Source organism: Anser brachyrhynchus (assembly GCF_964034855.1).
Source record: "Anser brachyrhynchus genome assembly, chromosome: 1".
NCBI classification, from domain to species: domain Eukaryota; kingdom Metazoa; phylum Chordata; class Aves; order Anseriformes; family Anatidae; genus Anser; species Anser brachyrhynchus.
Window position 1 is genome coordinate 131,352,745 of NC_137694.1, and position 25,883 is coordinate 131,378,627.

Sequence of the window (25,883 nt, forward strand, 5' to 3'; positions counted from 1 at the left end):
CGACAAACTCAGAGCTTTCTCTTTTTGCAGAGGTCTTCTCCCTGTGACAAACTCTCCTTTGGTTCATTAGAGAGAATCCCACTGCCGATAGGCCCGGGGAGTATCATCAAACTCAAAATCTGGTCAGAAGACAGAGGGGGTAGATAAGCTCAGCCCTGGAGCCAGCTGCTCTCTGCTACATGCACACCTTTTCCACAGCTAATAACCTTTTTTAACTCCGCACCAAATATTGATACAGGCTTAAGTAGCCATTTTTGTTCTGATGGGTCTTAGATTCAACAATCTCATATTGCCACTGCGAGCTGGACAGAGGCAGAAGCCAGTTGCTGGTGCGTGGTCCTTGTCCACTGCCCTGCTCTGCTGAGGGCGAGAGCAAAACAGCACTTCCCCGTGATCCCTGGAGCACCTTAGTGGAGATGCCTTGCCCTCGGGCTGACATGGAGATACTGGAGAGCCATCACACAGGGAGCTGAAGGAATCAGGAAGCTCTGCATCTCTTCCTTCCTGGAGCCAGCTGCAGTCTGTCTGTGCAACCAAAACAGAGCTCTGCAAAGAAACCTGAGCAAGTCTTAGCGGAGCAGGGAGTAAGCTTTTGTCTCTGATTATCACTGACACTGTTTTTCAGATAGTCAGATCTATGCAGCACTCTAGTAACAGCTTGCAAATGTTGCTTCGTTTCTAGAAAGGATATATTCTAACAGTTCTTCTGTCTCATGGATTCTCTTCCTCAGAGGAAACTCCTGGAAGTACAGTCAGCTGCTCAGCAGCTAGAAAAGACTCAATGAAGATTGTTGGAAACACTTTCCCTCTTTAAACTAGACTTTTCATCCTTACTTCCAGCTTCCTTTCAAAGTTAACAAACTCTTTGAAATACTGATTATGAAATTGTGGTTTTCATAAGTGTTTTCTTATTGTCACTGCTGCTCTTGATTCTCTGTGATTACAATCTCTGATAGGCATGATGAGCCAAAAACGTGAAAATGTACTTGCAGCATTCCTGCAGAAATGTTTGCCTGTGCTTTTCCTTCAGGACTGGGAAGCTATCAGGGAGGTTGTGAGGAAAGCCAATTTGTTCTGACTTATCTGCTACTGACTTAAGAAGCTACAGTGAAGGATAAGACAACAACACCGTATATTGCCATGCCACGCGGCATCCATCCTTGGCTCTTATCAGTTGGGAAAGAAAATTACAAGCACACTGCTGCTTTATCTAGAGCAGCTCTCACTCATGAGAAGAATCCCTCCCAGCTGCTGTTCCAGTCCAGTCCATCTCAGCTGGGATTGTAACGTCTGTGTATAGAGTGCTGAAAAATGCACCAGGCTGTTTAGATTAATCAGATGCAGCATTTGAGAAATTCATTCCATTATTCAGCGGTTTGAAATGAAGACAGCACTAATTAAACTTTGACATCAGTCATGGCTCACATCTGGAGCTCTGTAAAGTCCAGGGGAGGCAGGAAGGCAGGTTCAGAGGGCTGTGGAGAACCTTCTGTTAATTCATGATCACAGAGCAATCAGGGCAAGCAATCAGCTCAGGCTCAGCGAGTGTTGCTTGTCTGAGGGCGGTTTCCTGTGGCTTGTGCTTTCTCCCCCACAGGGATTTGCCTTGTTTCTAGCCACTGATGTGGTGGTATTGATGCAGCTCCCGCAGGAGGCAAGCAGGGCTAGGAGAGGAATAACCTGCTTGAAAAGGGGAAAAAATGGTGCAAAATCTGGCTTGTAAGATCTCTGCTGGTGTGGCTGCAAGTTTTGTTCTGGTTACTACAGTCCCTACTCAGATCTCAGTAAGGTTTGCTGGTGTCTTATCTCCTGTCTGCCTGCCTGGGAAAAATAACTAAGGTACTGTTGTTGTAGGTGATAACTCCTTTATTCTTATTCATTAAGAATCTTGTACAGTACTTTTTGTCATTATCACTGATAAAAATGATTGGGGTCGGTGTTTCTTTTAGGCCTTGCTCATAGGGCAAGTAAGTCCAGTTACAAAACCAGCCATTACTATTTCTGGGCTTGACTTTAAGATGTAGTCCCAAACTGATGGCACTGCTGGGATAAAGAGTGACCAGAGTTATTTTGCTGCAAGGAGGTAAACCTGATATGATACTTTTCCTAAGGAAACCCTTATAAATCCCACTGTGTGCTGGTCCCTTATAAAACCCTCCACCTGCTCCCTGCTTCCCCAGTACGTTATACAAATCTTCATAATTCTTGGTGAGACATGGGGAATGGGGACAAAACTCTATGTGCCCCCATGACAGCTGCAGAGACCCCATTTGCCCATGGGAAGACCAAGCAGAATTCATTCTTTTCTTGAATGTTTCTGTGAAACACCTATATTTGGGCTTCTGTATCAATGAACAGTAGAACTATTCAGCATGGTATTTTAGTTTGCTGACATTAAGAAAAATTAACTTTTTGAAGGACATCTGCGTATTTGTTTTCTTTTTACCCCAGATCTGACCTAAACGGTATGACCATCCAGCCAGTGGCAGAACGCCACCTAGGGTTCTTACTGTTTTGGCAGAATGGCACTTAGAAAAACTGGGACACACGTTTGAACACATAGGGTTTGGTGATCCAGTGTGGGCACTGCAGGGGTTTGGAAAGGGGTGATTACTCTGCTTATTATCAGGTCAGGATGGCTTTGCCAGAACCACCTTTTTTAGACCAGAAGCATGCTGAGTTAGTTTTTGAGAGCTCATTGTCACTACAGTGCAGTCACTATTTGCATGCAGTTGGGAAAGGAATCATATCTGAGTCGTGTTAAATTACAAGAAAGTTGCATCATGTTGCTGTATCATATGTCACATTGCACACAGAGAATGTGCCATACAAACAGGCAAAACTTTTCACTTTAATTAGCAATGTGACTCAGAAACCATGTTAGGATACTTTCCTGAACTGCTAGGGAAATATTACTTAAGAAAAATTACAATTCCAGGAAAATGTGTGCATGTGATTGGGGTAACATAAGTTCACTCAGTACTGGCAGTGGCTCTGCTTTGTGAAGTGACATTTGGAAATCCGGCCGTACAATTGGCTAGTCATACTTCCAAAACATTTGTTGAAGTGTCTTGGGGCAAAACCAGAAACCAGTGAAAGCACTAACTGAAAGAACCTTCATCACATTAAAAATATTTTCAAATATTAGAAGAATATATAGTCATCTGATTTCGTCCAATTCTCTATTACTGAGACATTCCAAAATCACTGTCCAAACCCCAGTGATTTCCAATGACAAATATCAAAAGAAAGTCACTACGGCCTGGACACGCTCTTTGTAAACATCTGCAATATGCTATTTTTGACATGTGTACTGTGTCACAGTGTTAGACAAGCACCTACCATTGTATACGACGAAGTAAGAGCTTATGTAATGTCTCTAGCTGTGCTCTGTGGTGAGCATTGTGTCTGCCTGAACACATTGCAGCTATGCCAGAGCACACAATCAAGCACAGAAGTAGAGCTTGAGAAAACATACTGTAGGATTCCCATAGCTATCAGTAGCATTTGGGATACACCAGGCAGTTACCACCCTGGGCATTTATGACAATCCCTGTCTGTCCTTTCACTGACCAAGCAAATATACTTTGCATGATTACCGCAGGAGGGGCCTAAAGGCAAAGTCTCAATGTAGATAACCAGGCTTGAAAAGGAAGAAACTCCACACCACAGTAGACCTATTTCTTTTTTCCATCTATCCATCTTGTTTTTCCATCACTGCCAACAAGACGAGGCATAGTGAATGCTGTTATCTTCAAAAGCATACTTTAGCTGCTGTGAGGGAGTTTCCCATGAGAGCCAAAAGACCTGGCTGTGGGAAGGAAGATTTGTTTGATGAGAGTTGTAGTTGATTCTAAAAATATTTGCTGGCTAGAAAAAAAAAAAAACACTCATAATAATTATTAATTTTAATTAAAAAGATCTATCTGGACAAAAATATATAGTTGTGAGAAATATTCTGATACATTATCAGTTTCTGATTGTTTAGACACATAAAAGAAATGAAATAATCTGAGATTCATGGTTTCAATTCCAAGTCATGCAACATTCTGCTGTTTTCACTGCTTTGCTTTTAGTATTTAGTTTCATTCAAACCAAATGTTCAGAGTAGAATAACCAAAATGTCTCATGTCTGAGGATTTTGATAATGTAATCACATTACTAAAGTGCAACAAATCTGATTTGTTTGCTGTAGCACCACAAAAGATATATTCTAATTGAAAAGGCCATTCAAAATATAAAACAGCTGTTCTCCTGAAGACACAGGGTAGCTAATATGATTTACTTGTGAAAGCATATCATCCTCAACTAAATTATAAGCTGTTTATCACCACCTTGACTACTAATCTTAGGAAATGGGTAATTAAGTCTCCTGTTTTCACTGGGAGTGAGGCGAGAGCCTGGAGGAGAAGAGTCTGGAGGGAACTTATTAACATGCTAAACAGCAACGTTGGAGCAGTCTAGAAGTTGCTTCTCCAGTTTTGGGTCTTGGCCAAATGATGTGCTGACAAATTTTTATCAAAAGAGACCCTCAAACATCATTTCTTTATCAGTGAGAAATATGACTCTCTCAGATGAATGTTTCCATCAGTCCCCTGCTCCCTGATAAAACACCAGATGAAACTATCAGTTTTACCACTTTATGTTCCTCCCAAAACCACACATAATGTAACTGTGAGACTTTCTTTCTGTGCTCTGGCCATTTGCTGCTGCTCTTCTTTACAGGACAGGGTGCTATGCAGTTTCTCTTTCAGCAGCATTGACACACTAGACCTTGTGGGATGACTGGATTGATCACACAGTCACCCTTTTCTGAGAGAAAGTATGGTCAAGACAAACACTCTTTAACTCTGGAGGCAGACAGCAGAGAGGTGTCTCCTAGGTTTTGGATGGGGGAAGCAAAACTTTTGTTCTTCTGCCTGCTTTCCAAACTTTGAGCTCTAGCTGGGCAAGCAGGCAATGGTGAGGGTAGAGAGATGACCTTCAGGCTTTCCACTCAGAGGACCATTTTCTGCTCCTTGTACAAATCAGGAGTAGCTGTCTGGGCACTGCAGTCAGAAGATGCATTTTTGACACATGCATATTTTTGCTTGTGGGAGTTATATGGGGTCACTCTCTGATGCAGTTGCAGAAAATACTGTAGCAGCGGACACATCTGAAAAGCTGAGAGTATTAGCAGTCACATCAAGGCCACAATTTGCTGAGAGGGCTTTTGTGCAGACAAAAGTTGCCCCAGTACTTGAGGGAGTCCTCAAGTCTCTCCCCCCCCCCCCTCCCCCCGACAACTTCTTTGACTATCATATATATGATAGGGTTTTTCAACTGTAACACAGTCCCTAGTAATTGAACTTTAAAAAAAGTGAAAGCTAGAAGTCAGCCTCACTGGACCAACACTTGACTTTACTATAAGCTGCGTATCCCTCCAGATTATTGATGCTGTAACTGGAATGACAGCCCAGGTGAATGTCCAGGCTGGATAAGTCTGAGAGAGCTTGAATTTTTGTCCTGAGTATTAGAACAGATTTAAGTTTTTGTTTAAACAGTCTCCATCTGAAGGTGGAATGAAGTACTGAAAGCCCCTGAAGCTTCATCCATGTTTCTGATAAAGACGGAAGAGCCTGTAAATGTCAGTGAGAAATTCCATAAGAATCCTATTTGTTTTAGGGAAGAATATTAGTAGGAAGTCAAAATATCTCATTGTTTTGTCTCTATGAGGTCACATTCATTATAATTAAAAATAGCTTCTTTGTGCACTAATAATGCATAGATAATCATGAGCCCAGAGGGGATACTGTCAGGGATGGTATTACATAGATCAAAAGTTCATAGCTGACAGAGAATCAAAGTTCTGATTTTAGAGGAGCTGTTGAAAACATTTTTTTTTTCTCCTCAGAAATGAAATACAATGGTGATGATAAAATTAATGCAAGCTATTATGTGTCAGACATGGTAAAGTTGAACTCCCCATGCTAGACGTTTAAAAGCTGAGGCAGTTACTTCTTGATAAGGCTGTAAGTTACTCCTGCAAATCTGATGCTTTCAAGCTGCAGAAGAGTTTCACAATTTTATTGCCTGTTATGCAACACCCAAGAATACAAGATGCTGTAAAATTGACAATATTTGTTATGATAAAACTTGACACTGGTTGGACCCCTGCTATCTCAAAATCAGGGCCTATGACTCTAAGCATTATTTTCTGTGTTTTCTTGGTAATCTCTTTGGATGAATGCCTTCCTCTGTTTTCTCTTTTCTTCTACTTCGGTTGTAGTCACCAGGTTAGGGATGGTCTCTTTATTTTGTGTTCATACCCAAGGCCCATACTCCTGGAAACCACAATAATGCTAGAAATAGTTACTAAAAATGATGCAAATCATCAAAAGGAGTTCTTCTTACTTCAGAGATTATATGGAAGCTTGTCAATTTCATCAGGGAAATGCTCAAATGATGACTTAAGGCACCATCTTTGTGTAGGAGCTGGGCTGTTTTCCTGCCAAGAGAGAGCAAGACTTTTCCACAAGAACTCGCTTTCGCTTTCAGTGTAGAGATTCCTTGGTCAGATCAGCTAACAGACTACACTATGAACCACAACGTGGCTTTGAGGCAGGGCATGAAGTAAAGTCCTCCACCCAGGCAACTGGCAGTCCTTGTCTTTAGCCAGTCCCAGCTCCTTTAGGCCTTGGTGCAGTTGCATCACCTGGTTACATGAAGTCTTTGTGACTTCTTTTGAGCTACATGTGGCTGCTAGTGCTGCATCAAGCACATGGCACTCGCATAAAGCTTCAAAATGTTCTCATTTGCTGCCAGCACTCTTTGTCGATGCCCAAGTGCCCTTACTTTGTGATGAAACCTCCCCCACTAAATTGGTTAATTTTGAAAGATTTAGTTTGAACTTAGTTTAAACCTGCTTGGCAATGTTTGTAATACAATGGCATTAAGAGAATCATAACTCTTTGTTACGCAGCTAAAATCTGCTTTGTTTGGCAAGGTAAAGTTCTTACCTTCTTTTTATTGTTTAACTGCTGAGAAGATGGATCATAAAACAGTGCAAGGTTATTGAGAGGTTCCTTAATCATTTGTCCTGGCTCCAGACATAGTGATAATGTTGAAGCTTTCCATTGGTATTTGTGCAGCACTTGCCACAATATTATCTGTGACCCTAAATTGGAAAAAAAATATGTTCTCTTTCAGAAGAGATGTTACACATGTATAGCTTTGAGAAGAGGTTTATGTCCCACTGTGGATAAGGACTGCTGGGGCTGGGGCTAAAAGAAAGTGGTTTAGACATCTGTGTAAGCTTTAGTGATGTCTTTCTTGAGTCTGCGAGTGTGCCTGAGTATAAAGTGAAATGCAAGTAGAACTTTCCTCGGTGCGTGTAATATATGGATTTTGGTAAACCTTTATTTTGGCCTTGTCGTACATGCAAAATATTATTCACTGTGCATCTGTTTTCTTAAATAAAAATACTGAACTTGAAAAGAATTAATTTGGGGACCTAGGCATGTGTTTGTGGTATGGGTCCTTGAGTAAATTTAGGACATCAGTGGGCCTTTCTTTCACCATTGCATTCTACACATCTTTTCTCTGTTGTTCAAAATACCTCCAGAGGGTCCTGAATGGGCCAAATACAGCACTAATGCAGAGATCGTCTGTGACACACTAGAAGGAGTGAAATGTAAAAATGTATTGTGTTCTGCTGGCTCACTCAGACATCAGTTTGAAATGTGTAGGATACTTTTTCCTTAAGCAAGAAACCTAGGAGCTTGTCAAGCATGAAGAAAAGGTGCAAGCTGTTGAGTGGCAACATCTGATAGGAGCTTGACAATACTAAGTCTCAAGAAGGGGCACAGTTTGAGCAGTGCAGACTAATTGTGAAATTCTGCATCTGTACAATCTGACACACAAGACAAATGTTTGACTATTATAAGTTAACAGGGTAATGAACTCTGTCTGATTTAAACCATCTTCCAAGGTGGGAAAGGCCCCTGAATGTACCGCTGCTCTTTCTCTTTTTTCTTTCCAATGCTAACTACTTTTAGAGTTCTCTGGCATCTGAGATTGCTAGGAAGAAGATAGATAGTCCATTATGGTTTCTTTTGGAAGGACAGAAGTTGTAATTATCCAAAAATCACAATGTTAACCCACGTTATCATTTCCTGATGTCAATGATATTGCTCATAGTCCAAATGCAGGAAAATAGATATTCCTCTTTGAACTGAAGAAAGTTTTGGAACATATGGGAGGTTCCTGTCATGAAAAACAGAAAAATTGATTTGAGTACAAATCAGATTTTTATCTTTGGGCATGGAATTCATTGTGATGCTTTGAAAAATGATATTAGAAGTAGCAACAAGATGAAGAGATAAGAATGAACTACTTAAACCTACTATACTACTTGTACTTTGTTTTGTTATTTGTTATTGATGAGTTCTAAGCAAACATTTATTGTAGCCAATAACATTATGTACATGGTTTAGTATGGGGTATACATTTATGGGTAGCGAAAGTTTGTGACATTTTGAGATTTCCAATGATATGGTTCGAAAGATATATTTTTATTTTTATTTTTTTCTTTTTGGGATCACGTAAAGAATGTTGTCCTGGCCCTTTTTCAATAGCTCCTCTGTTTTCTTTCTCTCTCAAACCTTAATGGAAATTTTAAGCTTTTGGGGGCCAGAGATCATCATTTTGCCAACTATGTGAGCAATGCTAAGTGCAGTGAATTCCTGTTCCACAGCTAGATTGCAACTATCACAACCAACTACCACAGTGGTGAAAGCTCATCCCAGAAAACCACTCAAATCTTTGGTGACCTAAGAGAAAGGGAGTGAGGGCATGGCAGGGAGAAAAAATGGATGTCTCTACATGAAGAGGTTGAACAACTCAGCCTGAGTTAGATTTCATTAGGCTCTCACCTGACCCATCGCTTAAGACTGTGGAGAAAAAAGGAAAAATAAACATAAAAGTACAGCGTTCCAAGCAGTACAAGATGATGAAAGCAGAATGGTGAATGTTGCAGGTAGACAAGAACTGAGGAGGGCACAGGTGGTGCACATGACACCATGACAGGGGGAGGAACCTGGAAGGAAGGGCTCTCATTATCAGAGAAAGCCTGAAAAAGGGAGGAAGGGGTCTCTGAAAAGTTTGAAATAGCACATGAAGGTGACTGCAGTTAGGAGAAGCAGATAGAAGGTGTCTCTGTTCCTCTTGCTTGTTCTGGGCACCTGGACCTCCCAAAAATATCAGTGGAGTTTTGACCTCTTTGCAAGCTGTCCACTTGCTATCACTGTGAGAAGGAAAAAAAGTCTTTGATTATCACATGAGGTGTAGGTTTGGAATGTCATCAAATCTAACACCTTTATCCAATTTCACATTTTGAAACATTTATTCATCTTTCTGTGCAAAGCTGCACTCGTCCAAGCGGAGCTTTTCAGTCGGCCAGAGTATGTTTGTCTGTAACTAAACAGGGCTTGAATTCAAACTGTTGTACATGAAAGAAGTGTCCACATCTGTGTAGCATTACCAGTCATATGGTATGTCATCTGTGATATTGCCTGAGACCATAAAAGATTTTATGTTTTCAGATGATGCTGTCCTTTTCAAAACACACTAAATACAAATGTATGCTTGAGAAAGAGTTTGTGACCACACACTATTCAGTGCTGCTGTGCCATAACAAGAGTGCCCCAGCTGAGGCCATAATCCTGCTGGTGGGGCTGCTGCATCTTCCATGTGTTTTCTTTTTTTCCTTTTTTTCCTTCTATAAACTTTTAGTTTTGAATGCTTTTAAGTTGTGGATATCCACCTCTATGGTCAAACTGTATAAAGACGAGAGACTTCTTTCTAGATTATGAACAGTCTGTCCATGCTCTAGCAAGTGTTTAAAAGAACATCTTATTGAGTGTATTGTAAAAGTCTCAATGAAGACAAAACAAATGTGTAAGGCAGTATTCATTGTTCCTGTTTCAGCATCTAGAAGAAAATGAGATGTTTGTCTTCAAATGTTTTATGTCCCAGAAAGCTGCAGTGGGATTCGTTTAACCAAAGATCCACAACACAGATGACTGTTGTGATCTGGTGAGCCTTGACTTACTGGGCAGCTAGCAGATTTTCAACATGATTTCAAATGTGTCATGGTCTACAAGTGTCTATTTCTCTGCTTTGGCTGTAGAGGGAGCTGAGAGTGACTAGGTCACAGAAAAAATAGATGTCCACAGTGTAAAAATCTACAATTACTTGGGATTCAGCCCTCTCCAGATATCTGTCAGTACCTTCTGCTTACCATCACGCCTAGTGTCAGTAGTGCTCAGAGGGAGAGACAGCACTTTATCTCAATGCTGTCGTTGATATGGGAAATGGCATCCGGAAATTTTGTATTGGATTCCTGAGAAGAAGTTAAAAAATCAGCTGAAAAATCTGTTCCCTCCAGGAAGAAGTCAAATATAAGAAGAAGGAACATAATTATCCTGACATTGTGCTGGGAGGCAACTGACTATCCCATTAAATGAAGAGCTTGTGTATCTGTTAGGAAATATGAAGACAGTAAAGGCAGATGATTCACTTCAGGGTTGAATAGCCCTGGCACAGAGAAGTGATAACTCAGTTCCAAGGGCTCTGTGTGAGTTTTGGATAATCACGGTGTAGCTAACTAGGTTTAACTTCTAATGACTGTAAAGGGAATTCTGTAATGTGCACTGCTCTTCCCGTTTCCTTTGACTGCACTTCTCCAATTTCCAATATAAGAGAAAGAGTAAAAGAAGAGAAGGAACAAACTGCATATATAGGCAAGCTTCGTCAATACCATTATAGTGCATCAATATCAGAGGTACACTTTTGTAATTACCACAATTCAAAATCCATTTGATATGCATTTTTTTTTGTACAAAATTGAATTCTATTAATAAAACTTTTTCCTCTTTCTATACAATATTAGTTTTGCAGGCATAAAGTCAGTTAATTTCCACATCAATGAATTTGTATAGGTTTAAAAATACAAAGATACTTTAAGCAGTACAAATTTTTGCTTTAGATAAACACAGAGATCTTTTCTGTACCATGAGGCATGCATACTTTTTGTGTATTTTTTGACCTTAAGATTAAAATTAGTTTTCTCCTATAATAACACTTGATATTTAAGTGAAAGAAATGGAAAAGCAAGTCCTAACTATTGACTTCTACAAGAAATGCATAGATGTGTCTTTTCATTTACAGAATAGCATCATATAATTTTACTGGTTCTCTGTAATTTCATTCTAGTTTAAAGGTCTTGGATGCTGATCTAGCTTGAACATCTTTTTTCTTTCTTCCTTCCTTCCTTCCTTTTCTTTCTTTCTTTTCTTTCTTTCTTTCTTTCTTTCTTTCTTTCTTTCTTTCTTTCTTTCTTTCTTTCTTTCTTTCTTTCTTTCTTTCTTTCTTTCTTTCTTTCTTTCTTTCTTTCTTTCTTTTTTCTTTCTTTTTTACTTTAAAGACAAAAAAAAGGTTAATGCTTAATACATTTCATTTTTAACATCTTTGGTCCCATTACCACACCACCCCTGGTCCCGTACTCATACGTTTTGCAGGGTCAAGGAGACAGTATGTGTATGAGAGTGAATATAAGCTGCGGTTCTTTGAAAAAATAACTCTTGACATATTGACCTCAAACTGAATTTGAGCTTTCCTAGATCAGCAAAATTTTGGGTAGCTTGTTTGTAAAACTGTCTTGCAGTTAAGTTACTGGTGCTAATTTTTCACATTCCTTTTGACCTATTTGTCCGTAAGTATTGAGATGGGCTTTCCAGTTTTCACCACAGATGAAATGTATGAGAAATGATACACCTATGAAAAGCAGCCATCTCTTTCATCATAATAAAGCATGGCAGCTTTCTAGAGCACGATACAATGTTCCATATGGGCATAAAAGAAGAGTAAATAACTTATTCTGGTTAACTACTTAGGGAATTTTAGGTCAGTGGAAGGTAATTATGCAAAAATGAACTTGGCCAGTGTGTACAAGCTAACATCTGTATCATTGCAAAATAAATGCCACAGATGTTTTAATAACGAACAACAGATGTGGTCAATGCCTAGGTTTCAGATCTCATCTAGAAATTTTTCTCTCATAGGTGACTCTTCCCCTCACTCTTTCCCTAGGCTCATGCAGAACACTAGCTGGCTGCTGGCTGGGACTGCAGGCTGCTGACTGCCGAATCACCAGCTCCCATCTTTCAGCCTTGCCTTTAGGACGTGGTGCATTATTTATGAGAGCTGGCAGTGCAGCCCTTTATCTGCCAGTCAGAAAGCACAGCCGACTGCATTACCAGAGAACACAGCTGAGCACCAGCCCAGCAGAGCACAGCCATTTACAAAGATAACCTTTTGCTTGGGTTGGAGGCAGTAGTTTTTAGCAGACCTGGTGAGTCAGTGGAAATAAATATGCAGTGTCTTGGTAAAGGCACACAGATGTCAGAAAGCAGCAGCCAAAGAAACCAGTATTGTTGTGGTGTGCCGTGCACTGTTAAGTTTCTGTTAAAAAGGTATTTTTAAGTGAATAGTGACTTTAAACTAACAGTGTAGGCCTTTGTAGGGAGTGTTCTCCCATGGAAGTGGAGAACAGTCATGTACCTCATGAAGGTGGAAAATGCAATGACTGCACTAACACTGCTGCACAGCCACAGCATGGAGGCTTGATGTGAGGCCGCCTTGGCTGACTTGGGCATGACCCAGACGGAAATCATGGTGGGAAACGGCAGATGCACTCTGCACTTTGCAGCACGTTGAATGTCGTGCTTGCCCACTGTGTGGGTCGGCCCTCATATTTAGGGCATCTCCTGGCTATATCACCTACTCTTGCAGTGATGTCTCCTGATTGACACCAGAGTTTTGCCACCCAAGGTGGCTCTCTGCATAGGTGCCTGGGTTGTCCTTGCCAGCTGAACTCATTCAGGTCGTCTGCAGAGGTGACCAAGTGCTGGCATGACATGCCAAGTTCCCTGGGGAGCAGGGACATGGGGAGTGCAGCCTGCATTGGTCGATCAGCTCTGATGGCTGTGATGGAAAGGATGAGGAAGGGGGTATCTCACCTTCCCAATTTATAAGGGCACAAATCCTGTGGATCGGTCTGACATCAGGCACCATTAAAAACAGGGACATTCCTGTGTTCTCCTGTTTTCCCAGGTATTCTCAGCTGTTCTCAGCAGTATGCTGCCTCTGGTGCAAGTGCTGTGTGTGCTGCATCTAGGACAGGCTGTAAATGTACTGGCTTTCTGACTTTCCCCTTTCCTTCCAGAGGACATCTCTGTCAGCACTGGAGCGGTCAGAGCAGCAGATCAGGAGAGCATCCAGCCTGGAAGAGCTGCTTCGAATCACTCATTCTGAGGACTGGAAGCTGTGGAAATGCAGGCTAAAACTCAAAAGTCTGGCCAATTTAGACTCCCGCTCTGCATCACATCGCTCCACCAGATTTGCTGCTGCTTTCTATGACATCGATACACTGAAAGGTGGGTGCAAGTTTGGAGTCTGGTTGCAGCTTCAGGACCATCGTTTCTTATGCAGTAATGGGTTAATTGCCAGGGGTTTCCTAGAATACACCTGGACTGAAAAGAGCAGGGCGTTCATGGAAAATGACTCCATACAAAAAAATGTCAGGCAACAGTCTGAGTATGTCTCCTTCTTTTATGGGCAAATAAGGCTTACTGTACTGTGTGTACCATTCTAGGGAAAGATGTATTATGTATGAATTTGTCACTCCACAAAAAGAGGGGAAGTAAACATGCATAGAGTGGGCTGGAATGATGGGCTGAGGGGCCTGCCAGCAGCATCTTGCCAGATCCTGGAATTTGCTTGCAGGCAAAAACAAACGAGCTTTACTACAGGCATCAAAATCCCTTTCTTTATTAGGTGTGTTTTGATATAAGGCACTGCACATCATCAGCGGTGTCTGAGTGGGAACTGCAGGAAGGAGGTATTGCCCTAATCTTCTCTCTCTATTTGAGGAAATCTCTCTAGAGAGAAGTAGGCTTTGAAACTGCCAGCCAGCACCTGAGTGAAGGGAATCACATTCTGTTTCCCCACGTGGAGCAAAAATGAATACTGTTCCCTGTAGGTGAGAGACTCAAGGGCCATTATATGTTCACTGATGTAAAATAAAAGATCAAGTACTATGCTTCAGTCATGGAGATGGATTTCCTACAGCAAAGCTACACTATAGGCTAACCAAGTATAGATCAAACTATTCTTTTTTTGCTCAGTCTTTACCCTGAAGTGACATGACCATATCACTTTCCTTTGGGGAAATCGGATATTGCTGATCCTGTTCCAGCACTGCTTTTACAATAACCACAGCCACATTTGCACGCAATTGCTGTCGCTTTCATATCTATTGCTTCTACATTTCAACTAAATTATGACTGAGCAAAGGCCTCAATTTAGTTCTCTGAACCATGGAACAGAAATGCAGAGATGAATGCCAGTCTGAAAAGGGTTTTTATGTGACAGGCATGGCTTTAAGCATCTCATAAAAATTTTGTAGAGACAACAAAACAAAAGCAAACAAACAACAACAAAAATACACAAACCAAACAAAACAAACCCCAGCATCCAATACAGATTGGAAGAACAACTAAAGGGACTTTAATTAATGTTACACATTTTGTTTGCACACCTTTACAAGCCTATACAGAAACATTAGGAGTTCCTGTAGCTGTTATTAGAAGTAGTACCCAGGGTCAAATGCTGTATTTCTCTATTCACTGTTGCTCATTGAGTGAGCCTCTGTATTTATGAAAAAAATAAATGTTCCTTTTGTCAATACAATGAAACAACAGAGGATGTTGTCAAATTGTACTGAGGCAATGTAGGCTTTTTGCAATAGGCATTTTCAATGGCAGAACAATGTAACTCTTCAGGTAATAAGGTCAGATACCTATAGTTGTACAGATGTAATATTCTCATAACCACTTGTCACAGCTGTTAGTTCACATCCTTCTTTCCCTTTAAATATCTAACTTTAGACACAGGTATGTCAGCTTTCTCAATCAAAGTCCAGTCACTGAAATTTAAGTTAAAAAAAGCCTATTGGGTCATCTTCTCCATTCTTCCATCCAAAGTGGAATAATCCCAGAACAGAAACGACTTTGTTCTAATATTTTAATATGTGCAAGGTATTAAAGCTCTTTTTAAAAAACTGAGCCTATAAACATGTATTTCTTTCCCACACCCTTTCTAGTCAGTAAGCACTGTCCCTTTTGCCAAGAGCATCTGTTTTGTTTTAGTAAAGTGCTATGACGAGAAGGCTGGGTCAAGCCTATTCACAGCTTCACTGCTAGACCATCTGCCACTGCACCCCAAACTCCAACGGGGAGATTTTAAGACTTTGTTCCTCCTTTCTAGAGCTTTAACAATGAACTCACTGAAAGTCCCCCTCACCCTGTCCCACCACAACCTCCTCAGAGCAGCTCAGTTCACATACAACAGCAGCACTTTCAAGCTTGAGTGTGTATCATCAGAGCCAGATTTTGGAGCAAATGCCCTGTGCTTGCTCAGGGAGATCACAGTGACCACAGTGCTTCACAACAAAGCATGACACCCGCTTCTTTGACCAGCCCTTCCTACAGCAGCCCTTCTATTTAAAATAAATAAATAAATAAATAAATAAATAATGTGATTAATAAAGGGAAGGTATGTGCAGTTGGAAAGGTCATCACTGCTTACCCTCACTGAAGTGACATCTGAAGTGATTACATGCATGTACTTTAGTAAGTTTGGCAAACACTTTATTTTCTATTTTAAGGCTTAGGATTAGATTGCTGCTTTGATAGACTCAACTACTCTAGAAAATTCTGTTGATTTTAGTGATTCTTCCTTTAATTTATGCTACAGGAAGCAAAATCAGAATCTAGACCCTAAACTGTTATTTTTTGTAATTTTTGAATGACTGGAAGGTAAAGTGAATCAGCCATAGTGAAGAACTCTGCAGAAATAAACAAACTGATTTAAATATACACAGTTAGTTGAAGAAAAATAAATAAATAAAAGGAAAGTCAGGTAGGAGAGAGTGAAATAAAGGCTTTTCTGAAGACATAGTATAGCAATTAGATTAAAAGTCTTCCAGAAGACATACATATTTTTAGAACTTCCCTATAAATGTACATACTGCTGGCACGATAGCAGGGAGATGGACTGCACTGGGAGAGCAATTTTCTTAATAGTATAGAAGTTGCTTTTCATCTTTCATAAACCTGCTGGAGGGGGGCAGACAGGAAAAACGTTTTCAGAATTTTAAGGACTTCAAGCACAAGCACTGATGACTCTCGAGTAATTCCATAACATGAATCAGATAAGCAAAGGCAGAAAAAAAAAAGCAGGGCCACCTCTAAGAAGACCTGAGATGGTATTATGTAAATGTTTCTATTTTCTCTCCGTGCTTCAGCCAGTGAATGCATTATTCCTTCTCACAGTCAGAGTTTGACAGATAGGTCTGAAATAAATTACTAGTCTACACCAATTGAGTATTTGAAAGATGCCACGTTGTTTTGAATAGATAAAACACGCTTGAATTCATATTCCTGTTATTCCAACTTAAAACCCCAGAGGGTATTTAGGTGTGAGAATGTTTGTCTTGGATTTCGTTCAGCAGCTTGGAAACAGCTCGCTGGCTGACATCCAGTGGGAGTACTAATACCCTCTGACCAGAATCTGTTAATCATTAATGTGCTTTTCCAGTCAGGCCCAGGCTCTATGCGCCCACAGTGGGGTATGCATGGCGAGAGGCTAGGGTGGCAGCACGGAGAAGACCCTGCAGGAGAGAAGAAAGGGTTGGGGCCAGCCTGACCAGATGGGCTCTGGGGAGCTGATCCTCCGCCAGCAGAGATCAATGTGGCCCTACTTAACCCATGGACATGAACGGAGATTTTGGTCATCCCTGTTGAAAACCAAAGGCGGATAAATGTAGCGACCTCTTTGCCAGGGCAGCTGGTGTAAGTTACTGGGATAATTTTGTACTCCGCCTCTCTCTGGTTCTTAAATTGATCCAAGTAAGTGCAGATGGCCTGCCAGCACTTCATTTTCATTTATGTAATGTTTTTGCCTCACTAATCAGAGGTTTACTTTGCCGTGATTGCTCATAAAAATGGTGTTCTCTCCAGTCATAGATGAGGAATGGCAAAAGACTCAGTGTGTGCCAAGGGAAACCTGTGTGGAGGTTGCCAAAGAGCTGGGTACGACAACCAACAAATTCTTCAAGCCTCCCTGTGTGAACGTGTTCAGATGTGGAGGCTGCTGCAATGAGGAGAGCCTGAGCTGCATGAACACGAGTACAACTTACGTGTCAAAAACGGTAAATGAGCCTATTTACATGCATTCCCTTTGCCCTGGCTCTCAAAGAAGGGAGGGGAAAGAGGATGTTTGGTTTCTGAAATCCTGTTATGAAAGATCTGTCTGCTCTGTCATAACAAACAGAAGAATTGATTTTTTTTTATCTATGTGGAGTGAACACAGGCATGTGCAATGACATTTTACACTCATGTGGTATTATTACAAATGTTTATATATGCGTAGAGATGGAAAATCAGGTCCTGAGAAAGTGACTGTAGGCTCATGTGACATTACGGGGTTTAATGCTTCTTTAACGTATTGTTACTTGGAGCTGGAACCTCTTGAGAGCATTGGCTCGTGGGAATGCCCTCCACCAAAGGAAAAAATCTGGGACAATTTGTTGTGTGGGGCCAGGAGTCTGTGAGCTGCATTCTCAAAATTGCCATTAATTCCACAAGGATGGTTAATAGTTACTGAGGTACAGTTTTGTGAGCCTTAAAAGGAGACACTTGCAGCAGCAGATGACAACTGCTCTCAATATGAATGCTTCAGGATCTGAATGTCCCAAATCACAAGTTACTTCGGAAAAGAAAGATTTGAACCAGCAGCCAGTTATTGCTTAGGTGCAAAAAGAAACAAATATGTGAATTTTAATGACTGGTGCCAAAAAGTGAGCATGGAGAGAGTATCCAGAGAGCTTCTTTCAGGAGACTCCCTCTAGCGTCTATGTACTGAGATACCTTGCTCCAGTCGGGAACTGAGCACAGTTCCAGCTTCAGTACTTTCAGTCAGCAATATGTTTGAAACCATCAGTGTCCATACCTACAAAATGAACAGGTCCTCCTAGATTAATCTTCATCTCGGGCACCCCTACTTATAAAAAGTTTTGTACTTGTATTAATGTATTAAATTCTAGTTATCAAATAGGTTTTTATTTAAGACAGAACAAAGACTGAGGGCAGTTGTTTTAAGAACAAAATTGAAGTCCTTATGGGGAAGCATTTGAAGGTCAGCAGGCCTGATTCACTTCCATATTCTTTCAGGTTTTTTTTGTAATGCAATTCCTTTGTGTCTGGGCACACTGGACCTGTCCTTCTTGCGTCAATGTTCATTAATTGCTTTCATTCCACACCGGACAGAGAAAGCACTTATGAGCTGTTGGCTATACACAAAAGACATCTGATCAGCTCAGGGAGCTAGGTCATGCTAAAAAGTATTTACTTACTTATGTGTTTTTGGAGCAGCAGTTCATAAGTTTGTTGAAAAGCTGCAATTCTGCAGAGTGTAACATTCCTTTAGTGCCCTTCAAAATAACCATTCCCTCAAAAGCCCCCAGCTAATTCCAGTCCTGGACACACTACCAGCAGCCCAGACTTCTCTAAAATCTATGAAATTACTCCCATAAAAGTAAGAGTATGTTTTTTTTTCCTTGCATAAAATATCCACTGAAAGATATTCCTGCCACCTGAAGTTAGAGACTATGACACCTACATTTAAATATCTAAACAGTCAGGCTTAGGACTATTTCTCAGCCACTGAATCTGGATGCAGCACTAACCTGGCATGCTGAGAAATACTTTATGCCTTACTTTCCACTTGAAAAAGCTGGCCTGTTGGGTCAGAGGGGGTGTGGGTCACTTCAAGGACTCCGACATAGAGCTGCCCAGAGAACCAGAGCTTCTACAAGGCTACCCAGAGATCACCTTAAACAATTTGCATGACTGAAGTTAGGCTGCTTGGTTCCTTAAGCTCCTACTACAATCAACAAAGAATGATTCCCTCCAGGAACCCAACTAAAGTGCACTGAACTGTCTTTTATTTACTCCCGTTTCCTCTGTCTCTAAGAAGTCTGTGGGGCTTAAGTGTGGGACATTAAGATGCAAGCTGTGAGTACCTTAGGAGAGCTAAATGTTTCTATTAGTGGCTGAGATTCAGCTGATGATATAATTGAGAACAAAGTTCCCAATATCTATATCTTTTCCATCTTGCCCTTGCAATTCAAAAGAGGTATTTGAGTACATTTGCAAAGAGTTTGGGTTGATCTTGGGTATTTAGTAGCTGGTTATATGACTCTGGGATGACCATTTTGGCAAGTTTCTACAGTGATAGGCATTGTTTCCTTTTCACTTCAAAACCCTCAGTGCCCACCTGCTCATTCATGCCTATGGTAACTATTGCTAGAAAGGAGCAGTGGTGAGGCAAATGGTGGCAAAGGCTAAGAAGTTTTGATTTAATATAGAAATTGCATAATGGAAACTGAAAAAAAATAATAACTTTTATTTCACCTACCTAGCTCTTTGAGATCTCGGTTCCCTTGACAAGTGTTCCAGAGCCTGTGCCAATCAAAATTGCCAATCACACTGGCTGTAAGTGTTTATCAAATACCCAGCGTCATCAGTACACCATCATACGAAGATCTGTCCAGTACCCAGAAGAAGATGGGTAAGTTCCCTCATTTACAAGTGACTTACTATGTTGTGGGGTCTAAAGTATGAAAATTACTTTGTTCTGATTTGGTTATTATAACGGTGCCTTCATTTTCTGTTATCCCAAAAGATTTTATTTTTTAACATGACATGAGCAGTTCTGCTCACACATTATTCAGCCAGGGCACATGAGAGTACTGAGATCAACCTAAAGTACTCTCCTGTACCTCATGCCACCTTGGGTCATAATTGATGCAAACCATGGATTTAATTTTTTTATTCAGTTCTGGTTTGCATCTGTCAGGCTCAGTGTCCGGAGAAAAGTGATCTCACATCTAACTCCAAAGTATGGCATAACATGCTGTAGTCCCAAAGGAAACCGACTACATTAACTCAACAAACGCTCTGGAAACACAGCTAGAGTCATTTAAAGTTAGCTCAGAAGTCTCTGTCTAGCCCTGCATGTAGGCTTGACCCTGCAAGTGCCCTTCAGCTAGACTTCTGGGCTGGGGAATAGGTGACATTTCAGCAAAGCCACTTCCAGCCCTCACTCAGCCTGCTGGCTGCTCTGAATCCCCTTCCTTTGCAGACACTGGAGAACTTCAGCCTTCTTCCAGTTGGTGAGCTCCCCTCCAAGATCCAAGTACCTAAAAGTCAGGCTGGTCCCTCTGACCCTGAAAACAGTCCATTGTACATCTTTAAGCATAGGTTCATTTTGCCAAACGACTATGATGCTGCTCATGATGTTATTTTTAATTATTTTTAATTTCCATCTTTTTTTTTCTTTTCCTAGTTGTCCCTTTGCCAACAAACTTTGCCATAATGGATGGATCTGGGATAGCGACAAATGTGAATGTGTTGTAGATGTACAGCATCACAACAGACGGGAAGGTAAAGATAAAATTACCAATGGATACATTTATTTACTATGTCCAAGCTGCTTCTGTTTCATTTTGGTTATGTCCCATTTCCTGTTTTGAGAGGTACAGTTTTAATTCTATATCCTTAGATGGGCCTGGCTTATGGTGTAGAAAATCACCTGAAAATAAACGCTCGTATATGCTTATCCCCATCTCATGTTTTTTCCGTGGACATTTTACTCCATCTATATTAGCAAGTTGAATAAGAACCAGGAATGTATTAAAAAGAGTTAATGAAGTCGGCACCCTCGATTTTTTATTTTATTTTTATTTTTTAATTTATTTTGCATTTGCCTTAAATTGCATGATGTACATTAGGGAAAGCTTTTTAACTGTAGAAAAAATTATCCCCTGGAATATGTTGCTTGGGTAAGGTGTTGAATCTTCGTTATGGGAAATTCTTGAGAGCAGATGTATCAGGAATAAGAAATAAAATGGGTAAAATCAGTCCTTCCTATTAGCTGTAGTCAGTGCAAAAGATTATAATCTTTGAAAGTATTAGACTATCTTTTAGGTAGTCTAATAAGGTATTTGGGAGGCTTTTAAACTGATACGCTATATATACTCAAGAGTATGCAAGTATGCCCTTTAAGATCTATGGAAGACGATGGGAGAGGGTAAAATGAAGACAGGCAGAGGGAGTTGGGGTTGTTCAGCCTGGAGAAGAGAAGGCTACGGGGAGACCTTACAGTGGCCTTCCAGTGCCTCAAGGGGGCCTGCAGGAAAGCTGGGGAGGGACTCTTTGTCAGGGATAGGACAAGATGTAATGGCTTTAAACTAAAAGAGGGGAGATTTAAATAAGATGTTAGAAGGAAAATCTTCACTTAGAGTGTGGTGAGGCACTGGCCCAAGTTTCCCAGAGAAGCTGTGGATGCCCCATCCCTGGAGGTGTTCAAGGCCAGGCTGGATGGGGCTTTGGGCAACCTGGTCTGGTGGGAGGTGTCCCTGCCCGTGGCAGGGGGCTTGGAACTGGGTGATCTTTAAGGTCCCTTCCAACCCAAACCGTTCTGTGATTCTGTGATTCTATAAATCTGTGAAAGTAAGTACAAGTGTCCAGTACTTCCTTTCTCCCTCTGCTTTTCATGGAAAACTTTACTCTCTCAAATAAATTTGCAGGAAATATTCTGTGGGGAACTGAGTAAGTATAAAGACACCTACTAGCAGTAAACATTAAGAGTAAAGTTAAATCTTCCCCAAGCCCTATGTAATTCTTTTTTAAAGTAACTGATTTTCTTAGGAAATTGTAACAGTTGAAGTAAAATTGTGACAGCAGTAGAGCAGATGGATATGGAAGCCCTGACTCTGTGGTTTAAGACACATTCAGCAAGCGAAAGAGAAAACCAGGCAAGGCAATGATAAAAGCGAGCTAGCAAGCAAGTTAAAGTAAAACTAAATAATTTCTTAAGCTACTCTGTTATTTGCAATGTCCTAAGGCTAATAGATTGGTTGCATAACTTTTTCTGTAGGATCTGTTCTTATTCTGGATCAGATCATTTGACCATCAAGTTATGTAGTTAAACTCATGTTAGTCTTTTCACTCAAGAAAGGATTAGTACTCCCTATTTCAGAGGATGTCCAAAGGACTATGAATAGCCAAAGTCCTCTTCACTCTTGGCCTTTTGTAAGGTCAGCTTGGAGATTAGAATTTGTGGCTTGTTGAATTATAGCTTTTGTTGACATAAACTCAATATTTCCTCAGATAAAATATAACTCTCTGAAGCACGTTGTGCTTGGCTGTGGCTAGGACAAAATAACTTAAACTCTGTCTTTGATGTTAAAACAGTGAGACTGAAACACTCATACCCGCCAAGCTTTATCACCCCAAGGAAGTGGTTTGTTTTCCAAGAATTTGGGGCAGATTCTTTCCTCTCTTCAAATAGGACTTGGTTTTTATTTTTATTTTTTGGATATTGGTTTTTCAGCATTAAGTAAATAATGATGGTTTCTTTCAAGTAACGTACAGGCCTGTTCTGGTCAGTAAGAGCACAGCTCAGGTTGCAGAGGTCATGGATACAGGTTACATTCCACATTCCATAGGTTAAATCCAATAGCTAATTGTAAAATTACAGGAAATTACCTTTCCAGTGACACATTATATGCCGTGACCTTTAACCAGGGATGTGCTGCCAGTGTTTTAATGTGGCTTTCAGAAAATATGTTCCCCTTTTTTTCTAGGATTAGCCTCATATTGTTCTCCAGATGTGTATTTTGGGGGAAGATAGATGAGGTATTGGAGTGTTCGCTTGGCTGGGATTTTGTTTCTGAAAAAAAAGTATTTTCTCCTTTCGTTAACTGACAAGTGTACATATGTTGCTTATTGAAGTGCTAGACTGGCTTGCATCATGCTAGACATAATATTATTTGTGTAAAAATTTCCAGAGTGTATGGATAGTGAAATACATTGAGCAGTGAGGGTGCTAGTTTGTGTGCATATGCAACTTTGACTAGGGCATCCACTAAATCCTTTCTAAGATTTTTCTTTTTAAAACCTGCAGTGCAGTAAAGGTTTGTGTGTTCCAAAACCTAACATTTGGCACTTCTGATATACAGCCCCAAAATAAAGTACTTTTATGCAGGGTTCAACCCACAAGAAATAACAGTATCAGAGTTAGTGAAACAATCGGCTCACTCCTCCCTTGAAAAACTCGAGAAGTCCATTTCTGCACTGTAAATTGCAGCAGAAATTATAAAGATTAGAATAAATCAAAGAGTACACATGTGAGTCCTACTGATTGCAATGAAAGAGCCAGTGTCTTACAGAGCAGGATTTAGCCCTGTAAAGCCTAACACTAAAAGTTTTTTGAACTATTGCAGGACTCCCTCCTCTTGCTGAACTGGCTATGTGTGGACAACATATGGAATTTGATGAAGAAAATTGTGAATGCATCTGTAGACAGAAGTGTCCCACAGACTTCTTTCAAAGTAAAGAGAACTGCAGCTGCTATTTGTGTAGGGAGAGCCAGGAAAGCTGTGCTCAGAAACACAAGATATTTCATGCTGAAACCTGCAGGTAAGCGCCCCTTGTCATTCAGTGCCTATACTGCAAGATCTGAATTAGCTTGCATAGATGCTGGAGGTGCAAGTGCTGAATTAGCTAGGAGTGCCACCCAGGATAAAATACCTTGCTGCAATTATGGAGATAATAATAACAATAGAGATAGTATTTACAATACTCACGTCATAGAAGAGTCTAAGGTTTATTTAATTAACATTTAATGTTTTGAGAAATCTGGACAAGGATGTTATTCAACTACCTAGATTTATTATTTTTTTCCCTATTCTTAGGGGAATGACTGCTAAAACAGTGCTACACTTGAAATTACTGTGTTACAAAGGGGATTAACTGTGAGACACTGAATCTTGCACTTCCAGCGAGTCAGAACCCAACCTGCGTTCTTTGTGACAGCCAAATGCTTTTTCATGAACTTCTAGGGACAAAGGTACCCTAAATTAACACCCACACCATGCAGCTCATTCCCTATTAAATTTGTCCTCAGAGCAAATGATTTGCTAGAGCTAATGAAATTTTGTACACATAGAAAGCCATCCAATCAGGTCTGATTCCTCTGAGAACCAGGAAAATTGTTTTAGGGCTATTACACTCCATGCATTTTCCAAATCTTTTTGTGTAACTAGTTTTGAGGTTTCTTTGGCAAAACTTAAATGGAAAATATGCTTTTAAAATACTCCTTCACGCAAGAAATGAAAGAATTACTTAGGTTGACTGTGGATGAATGGACAACAAGAAGACATGTTGCTGCAGACAACAACTGCCAGGCAGCAAAGTCTTTACTCCCTTTTTGTAGGGTGTCAGCACTTTCTCAAACGTCTCCTACGTGTTGGATGATGAAAAAGTTGGGGAAAGTGACAGTGAAGAATTATCATATTAAAATGCTCCTCTCTTTTTTCCTTTTTTCTCCCTTGTTAAACAGCTGTGAGGACAAATGTCCATCCCAACCCAGAACATGCCCCACTGCAAAACCAACGTGTGCCAGGCATTGTCGTTGTCCGAAGGAGAAGAGAGGTTCTCATGGGTCTCAAAGCAAAGAAAGTCCTTGACCGAACTTCCTCAATTCCACAAAAATCCACTGCTTCGCAACGTAGCTGTCACTGACTTTCAAACAGTAGTAAACACGAACATCTTCCACATTAACAGCAGAAGAATGAATCCAGTCTGCATTTATTTATTTATCACTAACTGCAGGTCAGTCCTCTGGGACACTGATAATTGTTCTGTAAGAGGTAAAAACAACTGATGAATTTCTGTCTGTGTGGAAGAAAGTGCAGAAAGAGCCAGTTCAATGTTATGCTATGGAAGATGAAGCTGGTACTGGTAATAGAGTCGCAGTCACCAGCCAGTCTTTCACAAATTGAGACTAGATAATCTTAGCCTCTGAATCCTTAGCTAACGCAACTCTAGGGTGAAATTTTCTTCAGAAATTCAGTGTACAGGATTTGCCTTCTAATAGGGTCAGCACTGAGTTATTTGATCTACTGTCCAGCTTTGATTATCATTTTGAGTTTATTGTACAACTACTGTCAGATGTGTCATATTTAAGTGTATATAAGAAAATAAATACATCAGTTATTCAAGTGGTTTTGATTTTTTCTCTGTTTTGCTAAAACTCTGCCAAACAAAAAGAAAATAAGCAAAAACCCAAAGCCACCTCAAGCACAGCCTTATGTTTGTCCCACTGGGACTGGCTCCTGCCCAACCCCAGGTCAAAACAAGGTCACTTGGTCCAATAATTTCAGTATGGAAGAATAATTTTTCCCACGTCTGCTTGACAGCTATGTGTGATTTATTTATTTGTTCCTGTGTGTTAATCTCCCTAAGGGGATAACAGCCACACTAGTACTAACTGTTCAGTGATTTTCTAAGGGAAATGATAATTTTGCTTTTAACTTACCATGCCATGAAAATATGTCCTTTGCACTGAAATTCTTTTCAGCAGTGTGAGGCCTGAATAACAGTGTTTTAACCAAATCAAGTACAAGGACAACATTATTTTCTGAGCCACTGAAGTCTGGTCTGAGTCATTCTAGAGAAAATATTGTAAGCAGCAATCTTGAACTGGAAGTGATGGTCTTGATGACTGAATCATTTTTTCCGCTCTGCTGAATTCTCCAATTCTATACTGCATTGTGAATGGAGGGAACAGAGGAAATGAAACAACTGCAACGGAGATGGAAAGGTCGACACAATGTGTGGAATAGAAAATAGCTTTTTGATGTGCATCTCAGAGGG

General features: G+C 40.5%; 1 protein-coding gene across 1 annotated transcript in view; it reads left to right on the forward strand.

The window, feature by feature from the left end:
- Positions 1 to 25,226, forward strand: part of VEGFD (vascular endothelial growth factor D) — a 29,999-nt gene extending 4,773 nt beyond the window's left edge. The window contains exons 2-7 of the mRNA XM_080552329.1: positions 13,265 to 13,475; positions 17,121 to 17,311; positions 19,583 to 19,731; positions 20,509 to 20,606; positions 23,450 to 23,645; positions 24,568 to 25,226. Coding sequence (XP_080408455.1) covers positions 13,265 to 13,475; positions 17,121 to 17,311; positions 19,583 to 19,731; positions 20,509 to 20,606; positions 23,450 to 23,645; positions 24,568 to 24,694 — 972 coding nt within the window. The 3' untranslated portion in view covers positions 24,695 to 25,226. The remainder of the gene's footprint in view (positions 1 to 13,264; positions 13,476 to 17,120; positions 17,312 to 19,582; positions 19,732 to 20,508; positions 20,607 to 23,449; positions 23,646 to 24,567) is intronic.
- The last annotated feature ends 657 nt before the right edge of the window (positions 25,227 to 25,883 follow it).